Consider the following 10,672-nt stretch of genomic DNA (forward strand, 5'->3'; position numbering starts at 1 on the left):
AAATGTACCTCTCTAATTTGATGAGAAAAAACACTTTTCATTACCAAAATTTGCCAACCTTAGAATACCATTGAGACCGATGCAAAAGGCTACCACAAGCAGTGATCTCCATGCATATTACCAGCCACATAATGCAGAAAGGGGTTCAGCGTCAAAAGTTAACTTGCACAGTAGACAGCAGCACACGGCATATTAAAATGCATGCACAGAAGTCCATTAGTTGTGTCGTTATGCACAGATATTTGAAGAAGAACAAAGTCAGCACAATGCACGAAATTTACCACCAACTGAGGTAGCGTAAAAGAGTTAGCTGTGAGGATTTAACGCCTCCAACCTGACCCCCTCCCCCCCAAAACCATAGTGACTCTCCCCCACATAAAAATATAAATCCATGGTAGTTTGGAAGCCCTCCTCCTCGCACCCCCCCAAAAAAATACCCGATAGGCTAGCAAGCACCCTTCCCTCTCCCAATATGACCCTCTCTGCCCCAACATTTTAAAAAATACCTGCTAGTAGAGGCCGAACAAATTTCAGTGTCGGTTACAGCACTGAAACCGGCCAAAGTCCCTTTTCTAACCAATTTTCAGACATTTTTTTCGGTTTTAGCAGAAAATGACCAGGTGTTTTCGGTGGAAATTGAAAATTAGTACTTTGTCTCTTATGTCTCCTTTCTCCAAATAGGAGTTGTCCTTCGTCTCAGAACCCTCTCCCCCACCCTGAGTGCTTCCCCCGGGCCCATTTTACAATCCCTGGTGGTCTGGGGATGTAGTTGAGACAGGAGCAATCCCCATTTATTCCTGCCCATTTCAGCTCTGCTCCCAAGATGGCTGCCACGACTGAGGCATTGCTCCTGCCCTGATTACACCACTAACCGATTATAAGGTAAACTGGGAACACTATTCAAGTAATGCATATAATCTGACAATAGTTTATATGGTAAATAAAGCAAATTAATGCTTTTGATACTAAATGTTAGCAGGTATTTAAGTCTATAAATTTGGGACGATAAGCGCCTTAGGAATTAGCCTCTCTGTGGAGTTATGACATTAACCATCACTCTGACTGTAGCATAAACTCAGCCACTGTAAAAGCACCTTGGCTTTTGGTTTCAGTTTTCATTAGTTGCAGTCTACGTGTGTAGAGGCAATATGCCTGAAGATAAAATATGGTCTGAGCACACTACCAGAACCCTTATCCACACTCTTATCACCTCTCGCTTACACTATTGCAACTTCCTTCTCACAGGTCTCCCACTTAGCCATCTCTCTCCTCTTCAATCTGTTCAAATTTCTGCTGCACGACTTATATTCCACCAGTGTCGCTATTCTCATATTAGCCCTCTCCTCAAGTCACTTCACTGGCTTCCTATCCGTTTCCGCATACAGTTCAAACTCCTCTTATTGACTTACAAGTACATTCACTCTGCAGCTCCTCAGCACCTCTCATCTCTCCCTACATTCCTCCCCAGAAGCTCCGTTCAGTGGGTAAATGTCTCTTATCTGCACCTATCTCCTCCACCGCTAATGCCAGACTCCGTTCTTTTTATCTTGCTGCACCATATGCCTGGAATAGCTCCATCTCTGGCCATCTTCAAATCTAGGCTAAAAGACCACCTTTTTGATGCTGCTTTTAATTCCTTACCCTTACTCACTTGTTCAGTACACGTTTTATCATTCCCACCTTAGTAATTCCCTTATCTCTTATTTGTCCTGTTTGTCTGTCCTAAACAGCACTAGTAATAGTACTTTTTTATTTAAAATCATTCTATTTTTGGTATTTATATCCCACTTGTATCAACAAGGAATCCAAGCAGGTTACAATAAAATATGAAATATAAAGATCATTTGGTAAAATATCAGATCATGTATTAAAATGTGTTTCAGAGCTTTACAGAACTAGAGACACTCAAGAAAAGTATGAATTTGTTTAGGAACAGAGTTCAAAATTTTACTAGATTTGATACATGAATAGTTTGGATATTGTGGGTTTAGGAGCGCGATGCAGACTACAAGCTCTGACAATCCCCAAGAGTCCTCACTGGTTCACATTCATAGAACTAAACTTGAGTTTTTGGTTTCAGCTTCAGCCTAAACAAGGTGATGAGCTTTAGCTGTAATTTCAGTTTCAGCCAGTTTCGGTTTTGGCCAAAACAGGAAAAAAAAGCAGTTTCAGTCGGTCTCTACCTGCTACACTAGTGTACCCCCTCCCCTCCCCCTTACAGACAGGAGTGATGACACTTGCTCCTGTCTCTAGCATCAATGTCATTTTAAATGGCAGCGCCAGACCCCTAAAAATGGATCTCAACATACTGCTAGGTGTTAGTCTACCAAATAAGGTAATATTTGCCTTATTTGATAGGCTGACCCCCCCAGCAGTGTATCAGAACATGCTGCTAGGGGTCTGATGCCCCCATTTTGAATGACAGTGGATCCAGATGCAGGAGTGAACATCGCTCTTACCTTTGAACTTTTTGAAATAGGTAGGAAGGGGAGAGAGGTACAACAGACCAGCAGAGATCTATTTTAAAATGTTGGGGCAAGAGACAGTGGAGTGGTTTATTAAGCTTAAAGTTGGAGGGGAGCAGGAATCAAATGGGGGGGGGGGGGTGGCACTAAACCACCATCACCACTTACACAATAACAAGATGGGGGGCATTTTCACACTGAGTTGCATATTACTGTCACTGAGTGCACGGTTTTCTCTGACAGCGCAGAGTTTTATTTTGTTTTTTAAAGAGGTCTTTATTAAACAGCAAAGAATCATACACAAAATAGTAAGCATCACTAAACATACAATACAAACAACTTACTACAACAGCTGTCCTAGAAAGCAAACAATTCAGAGTCCTCCAATTGTTGGACCATACCCTATGAATAAAAAAGGGTCCACATCAGTTTGTAGCTTGCCGAGCAAAATGAAAAGGCCTCTCTCACTCAGAAAAAAGTCCAGTTATGCACTGACCCCCAGATTACATTCCAACGTCCAACTGCACGACATCTGACAGCAGTCAATTTTTCCATTAAGCTTAGCAGCGATGATCCTTTCAAGCTGCCGCCAGTGTCAACTTAGCTGCACGCAGATGTCGAACTAGGACAGTTTGAGTTTTACGGATACCCAGGCCAGCCCTATTAAGAAGGAAAATCCCAGAGTCCCATGGCACTTTCAAGCCCATGATCCACATAATCTGATATTATATGCTCTTCCAAAAGGCTTTAGCCTTCGGACAGATCCACCACACGTGGCCCATTGTGCCCTTGGAACCGCATTTCCAACACACGGATGAAGACTGTGGATATCAATGGCTAATACAATCTAGGGTCAAATACTATTGATATAGAACCTTATAATTATTTTCTTTAACATTAGAAGCAATAGCGGTCAATAACAGCACACACTTTTTAATGGAGCAGTAATTTGCAAGGTCTTGATGACCGCATCGCTGCAACATACTTTTGAGATAGTTTTGCAGTAGAAGCCGTGTGTCTGCACTGCGTGGCTTTCTGCATTGGCCCCCTGAGAGCTCAAACAAGTAGAGACATTTCTGTTTAACATCAGCATTCCTAGGAGCCAACATGAACACCAACATGAACACCAATAAGCTACTGATAATAATTTATCTCATTCCCATAATCCGCCACGCATGGATCACCCCCAACATCAACAGCAACCCAACCACAATACACCAACTATATGTACAACCTATTAACAACTCACCAGACCAAAATACAATAACCAACCAAAAGGCAAAGTCTCCGCACACGAACACCACCAACAGAAAGAGAAGAAAACCAACAACAACAAATTCAACCACCGAGGAAACAGACAACTAATAAAAATAAACACACCTAACCTCCCCACAGAACCATACCGCTCAATCCGAATAGGATACATCAACGCTAGATCAGCAGTAAGCAACTCAGTAGACATACTAGACTGGATTACCACAGAGAACCTAGACCTTCTATTCATCACAGAAACATGGTTTCACAGCCCCACAGACCCCGCCATCAAAGAGACATGCCCACCAGAATACAAAATCACCCATTGGACAAGAAATGGAAAAAGAGGTGGCGGAATAGCCATAATATACAAATCCGAGTTCACCATCACAACCACTGGTGAATCCACCTCACCACAACTCGAAATCGCCTCAGCAAGAATCAAATCATCCGAACCTACAAGGACACCTCAATACAATCCTATTCTACAGACCACCAGGAAAATGGAAAGACTCCCAAACACAACTCATGGACTTCATCGCAAACACATGTGTCTCTGCCTCAAACATCCTCATAATAGGAGACATCAACCTACACCTCGAAGACGACACCTCAACAGGCACACAAGAATGCAAAGAATTCCTAAAACTCTGGGACTTACACGCACCTAATACTCAACCAACACACGAAAAAGGACACACACTAGACATCATTACACACAAATTCGACCCAGACTCAACTCTCCTACTTAAAGACACAAGATGGACACACCACCATAAAGCATATGTCTCCCTCCACTGGCGAAAAATACACAGAAACGCAGTCAACAAACACGAACGAACAACATACACCACGAGAGGAAAAATAGACCCCACAATATTCTGGCAACAGGTCTACCAAAATGAATGGTCAACAAATGCAGACACCATTCAATTCCTCCAAGAATGGGACGATATATGTAAGACAACACTAGACACAATTGCCCCAATCCAAACCAGAACATCACATAGAAAAAAAATCTAATCCATGGTTCACCGAAGAGCTGAAAGAACTCAAAACACAAGTCAGAAGACTAGAACGCGCATGGAACAAAAAGAAAGATGAACACACATTGAATACCTGGAAATTACTTCGGAGGAAATACAAATACACCATAAAACAGACTAAAAGACTACACTACAAAATGATGATTGGACCAAACTACAAAGACACACATAAACTCTTCTTCCTAGTAGATAAATTGTTAGACACCACACAAGTTACAAACAGCAGCAAAGATACACCAGGGGTCAACGACCTCGTGAAATACTTCAAGGAGAAAATTATACAACTACGACTTAAAACACCAGCCAGCCCTATTGAATACGCCACACTCCTAAACTGTCTAGACCCAGAAGATGGAATATACCCAGCAGACAGGATCTGGACCGAATTTGAATTAATATCAGAAGACCTCATCTCTAAAACACTCAAAAGATTCGCCAAATCCCAATGCAAACTAGATATCTGCCCAAACAACCTCATGAAATCAGCTCCTCAGCAATTCATAATAGACCTAACAAACCACGTGAACTTCATGCTACAAAACGGACTTTTCCCAAAAGAAAAAGGAAATATTTTACTCACCCCAATACCCAAAGACACTAAGAAAAACGCAAGCGAAATAACTAACTACAGACCAGTAGCATCTATACCTCTAATAACCAAAATAACCGAAGGAATGGTAACCAAACAACTCACAAACTATCTCGACAAGTTCTCAATACTGCATGATGCCCAATCAGAATTTCGAACAAATCACAGCACGGAAACAATATTAATTACCCTAATGACCAAATTTAAACAAATGATTGCAACCGGCACCAACATACTCCTCCTACAATTTGACATGTCAAGTGCCTTTGATATGGTTGACCATAAAATCATATTACACATACTTGAATATTTTGGCATCGGAGGCAATGTCCTAAACTGGTTCAAGGGGTTCCTAACCTTGCGCTCATACCAGGTCATATCAAATTCAACTACGTCCGACACATGGACCCCTGATAGTGGAGTACCACAAGGATCCCCCCTCTCACCAACTATTTTCAATCTAATGATGATCCCCTTGGCAAAACTTCTACCAAACCATAACCTTAACCCATACATATACGCTGATGATGTAACAATATATATTCCTTTCAAGCAAGACATTAAAGAAATCTCCAACGAAATCAACCAAAGTCTACACATCATGAACACCTGGGCAGATGCATTTTGACTGAAATTAAACACAGAAAAAACTCAATGCCTCATACTTACCTCCCAATACAACACGAAAAAATTTAGCGCCATCAACACACCTAAACTAAATCTGCCAATCTCAGAAACTTTAAAATCCTCGGAGTCACTATCGACCGACACCTAACACTTGAGACTCACGCGAACAACACAACCAAAAAGATGTTCTACTCCATGTGGAAACTGAAAAGAATAAGACCGTTCTTTCCAAGATCTGTCTTCCACAGCCTAGTGCAATCACTTGTACTCAGCCATCTGGACTACTGCAACTCACTATACGCAGGCTGCAAAGAGCAAATACTGAGGAAACTTCAAACAGCCCAGAATACAGCTGCCAGACTCATCTTCGGAAAGCCAAAATACGAAAGTGCACAACCATTACGTGAGAAACTACACTGGCTCCCACTCAAGGAACGTATAACTTTTAAAGTATGCACCTTAGTTCACAAAATCATTCACGGTGAAGCCCCTGCATACATGTCTGATCTAATAGACCTACCACCCAGAAATGCTAAAAGATCATCCCGAACACCCCTCAACCTCCACTTCCCTAAGTGCAAAGGCATAAAATACAAAGTATTGCACGCATCAACCTTCTCTTATATGAGCACACGATTCTGGAATACGCTACCACGCAACCTGAAAATGATCTACGAATTAACCGACTTCTGCAAACTATTGAAGACTCATTTCTTTGATAAAACTTATCGCAAGGATCAAAACGCATGAAGTCCATACAAACTAACAGAAGTGCATCAACACACTCTCTTCTGAATTCTCTTCCCCCATATCCTCACCGCACTTAGAACTCTACCTATAGTTAAATCGCTATACCCAAATGTTTCTTATTATTGTCCTATCGCCCTATCATTTTCCCATTGTTACACTCCACTGTTCTCTTTTCCTAATGATACTTTGATTTTGCCTCCCATAACCCTTCATGATGTAACCCATAATTGAATTGTAACAAAATGTATCTCCATTATTCACTATGTATTGTAAGCCACACTGAGCCCGCAAATAGGTGGGAAAATGTGGGATACAAATGCTATAAATAAATAAATAAGAAAAAGCATGCCAGCCTTTTCCAAAAAGAGTGTAGAACCAAGTATAAAACCTAATACAGCAACTAAAAATGAGTTTAAAATTAAGTAAAAACACAGCACGGTGGCAGTTCAGCCTGTGGTCATCATCTCAAATACAACCTATAAAACTTCTAAAAAAAAAAAAAAAGTTGACATTTTTACTCTTGGGGCTCGAACATGTTCTTGCATGGGCATTCCTGCAAGCACACAAGATATATTCAGTACAGTAACCTAGACATCTATATAGTGAAGTTACATTAGCATCCATCCATATTAACTGCCACTGAAAGTTAAGAAAAGCCTGGTCTAAAATCATCTTTCCATCTCAACTACTATCTGAACTTCCTGCTATTTACTTTATCAATCAGAAGCTCATGAATGTTATTTCCTGCCATAATTACGATCACAGCAAAGTACAGAGGGATGAAAGTGAACCAAATCCAAATGACCAGCCAAAAACACAATGGTAAGAGCACCACTGTGTTTTTGGCTTGTCATTTGGATTTGGTTGAGTTCCATCCCTGTGTACTTTGCTTTTTGGTGGAAGATTTGGATCCCCTTTTTTGTGCTCTATAATAATGATCAGCACACTATCTATGAGGGTCATTTACTAAAAGTTGACAATCTAATGCCCACAGGGCCAATTTTATTCCTATGTGCTGTAAAGTACATTAGTAAATGACCCCTTTTAAATATGTTCTATAAACCTGAAACCACTCATACTGGGACATATGGGGAAGGCTCAGTACTACCCTTTACCCTGGAAATCCACCCTGGAGACAGATTGGGTGGCAGAGCCGGTGGTGGGAGGCGGGGCTGGTGGTTGGGAGGTGGGGTTAGTGCTGGGCAGACTTATACGGTCTGTGCCAGAGCCGGTGGTGGGAGGCGGGGCTGGTGGGTGGGAGGCAGGGATAGTGCTGGGCAGACTTATACGGTCTGTGCCAGAGCTGGTGGTGGGAGGCGGGGATAGTGCTGGGCAGACTTATACGGTCTGTGCCAGAGCCGGTGGTGGGAGGCGGGGCTGGTGGGTGGGAGGCAGGGATAGTGCTGGGCAGACTTATACGGTCTGTGCCAGAGCTGGTGGTGGGAGGTGGGGATAGTGCTGGGCAGACTTATACGGTCTGTGCCAGAGCCGGTGGTGGGAGGCGGGGCTGGTGGGTGGGAGGCAGGGATAGTGCTGGGCAGACTTATACGGTCTGTGCCAGAGCTGGTGGTGGGAGGCGGGGATAGTGCTGGGCAGACTTATACGGTCTGTGCCAGAGCCGGTGGTGGGAGGCGGGGGTGGTGGGTGGGAGGCAGGGATAGTGCTGGGCAGACTTATACGGTCTGTGCCAGAGCTGGTGGTGGGAGGTGGGGATAGTGCTGGGCAGACTTATACGGTCTGTGCCAGAGCCGGTGGTGGGAGGCGGGGCTGGTGGGTGGGAGGCAGGGATAGTGCTGGGCAGACTTATACGGTCTGTGCCAGAGCTGGTGGTGGGAGGCGGGGATAGTGCTGGGCAGACTTATACGGTCTGTGCCAGAGCCGGTGGTGGGAGGCGGGGCTGGTGGGTGGGAGGCAGGGATAGTGCTGGGCAGACTTATACGGTCTGTGCCAGAGCCGGTGGTGGGAGGTGGGGATAGTGCTGGGCAGACTTATACGGTCTGTGCCAGAGCCGGTGGTGGGAGGTGGGGCTGGTGGGTGGGAGGCAGGGATAGTGCTGGGCAGACTTATACGGTCTGTGCCAGAGCTGGTGGTGGGAGGCGGGGCTGGTGGTTGGGAGGCGGGGATAGTGCTGGGCAGACTTATACGGTCTGTGCCAGAGCTGGTGGTGGGAGGCGGGGCTGGTGGTTGGGAGGTGGGGTTAGTGCTGGGCAGACTTATACGGTCTGTGCCAGAGCTGGTGGTGGGAGGCGGGGATAGTGCTGGGCAGACTTATACGGTCTGTGCCAGAGCTGGTGGTGGGAGGCGGGGATAGTGCTGGGCAGACTTATACGGTCTGTGCCAGAGCCGGTGGTGGGAGGCGGGGCTGGTGGGTGGGAGGCAGGGATAGTGCTGGGCAGACTTATACGGTCTGTGCCAGAGCTGGTGGTGGGAGGCGGGGCTGGTGGTTGGGAGGCGGGGATAGTGCTGGGCAGACTTATACGGTCTGTGCCAGAGCTGGTGGTGGGAGGCGGGGCTGGTGGTTGGGAGGCGGGGATAGTGCTGGGCAGACTTATACGGTCTGTGCCAGAGCTGGTGGGTGGGAGGCGGTCTGTGCCCTGAAGAGCACAGGTACAAATCAAAGTGGGTATACACAAAAAGTAGCACTATGTGATCAGAGATGTTCCTGTCTGTAAAAGAGTGAGAGTGAAGAGCTCTGCAGAACATACATTTAAATAAAGCATACTAGTCATTTGTAGAGTGCTACTAGCCATGCAGCACTTACAATCCACTGAAGACAGATACAAAGGAGTTATATTTGTAATGTGAAAAGAGGAGGGGAGTCTGGGGTGTTGCCCATCTTGCAACCCTCATCAGCACATTCAGATCCCAACCCCCCACCCCACCCCACCCCACCCCGTCCCCCTTCCCTACCCAGCAGCAGCAGCTTCACTTCCTTCTCCGCCTTCTCTCCATCCTCCCGCAAGTTCCTGTCGATCATTTTACTCCTCTCCGCCGCCTCCTTGTCCTCGGCGCTCAATGTGCAGCCCATGACGGCTGCAGGGCCCAGCGGGTCAGACTCTCCCCTCCCTCGGCTCCGCTAAGCACGAGCGCCGCTGCCACCCTTTCCGTTACTTCAGCAGGCTTCAAAGTAACTGTCTGCCAGAGCGAGACCCACCGTCACGAGCCAGCCCAGCCCAACGGAATTGTAGGCAAACAACTCCGGAAACGGCCCACCGGAAGCGGAAGCCAGGTGCTCTGGGAGCTGTAGTTCTTCCGGCCCGCTTAAAAGGGCGCGCACAGCAGCCAGAAGCAGCCGTTACTTACTTACTTCCCAGGTAAAATAGATTAAGCAAGTAGTCATGACCAATTCTAAACGCTCTCTTTCTTCTCCAGGGAAAAAAAAATGGTTAATGAAATCAGGGCCAGCCTAGCCATTAGGCAGTGGCCTAGGACAGTCCTGGAATAAGAACATAATAACCTTCCTGTCATCATGTAGGCACAAAACTAACCCAGTTGGAGAAATTGCCCCCAGGACAGACCGAAGGTCCAGTAAGCTGTTTCCAGTAATATCCTGTTTCCCCGAAAGTAAGACCTAGTAGAGGTTTTCCTGAATTGGTAGATATAAGGCCTCCCCCGAAAGTAAGACCTAGCAAATTTTTGTTTGAAAGCAGGGCCGCCGAGATCCGGACAAGGCCGCCCCCCCACCCGAGGGTGCCGGGCCCCCCCTCCACCCACCCTCCGTCGCTCCCGGAACTAACCTTAAACGCCTCCTTTCACCTTCGCAGCAGCACGGCAGACCTCTCCTTCCTTCCGTGCCCCGCCCTCGTGGACGTTACGTCAGGCGAGGGCGGGACACGGAAGGAAGGAGTGGCCTGCCCTGCTGCTGCTTGCTGCGAAGGTGAAAGGAGGAGTTTAAGGTTAGTTCCGGGGGGGCAGGCCAACCCTGATCCAACCCCAATGTT

The 10,672-nt window shown here is 45.9% G+C and overlaps 1 protein-coding gene across 1 annotated transcript in view; it reads right to left on the bottom strand.

The window, feature by feature from the left end:
- Positions 1–9,931, bottom strand: part of GNAI3 (G protein subunit alpha i3) — a 79,750-nt gene extending 69,819 nt beyond the window's left edge. The window contains exon 1 of the mRNA XM_030221893.1: positions 9,642–9,931. Within this exon, the coding sequence (XP_030077753.1) occupies positions 9,642–9,759 (118 nt within the window). The 5' untranslated portion in view covers positions 9,760–9,931. The remainder of the gene's footprint in view (positions 1–9,641) is intronic.
- Between the last annotated feature and the right edge of the window lie 741 nt (positions 9,932–10,672).

Source organism: Microcaecilia unicolor, chromosome 12 (assembly GCF_901765095.1).
Source record: "Microcaecilia unicolor chromosome 12, aMicUni1.1, whole genome shotgun sequence".
NCBI classification, from domain to species: domain Eukaryota; kingdom Metazoa; phylum Chordata; class Amphibia; order Gymnophiona; family Siphonopidae; genus Microcaecilia; species Microcaecilia unicolor.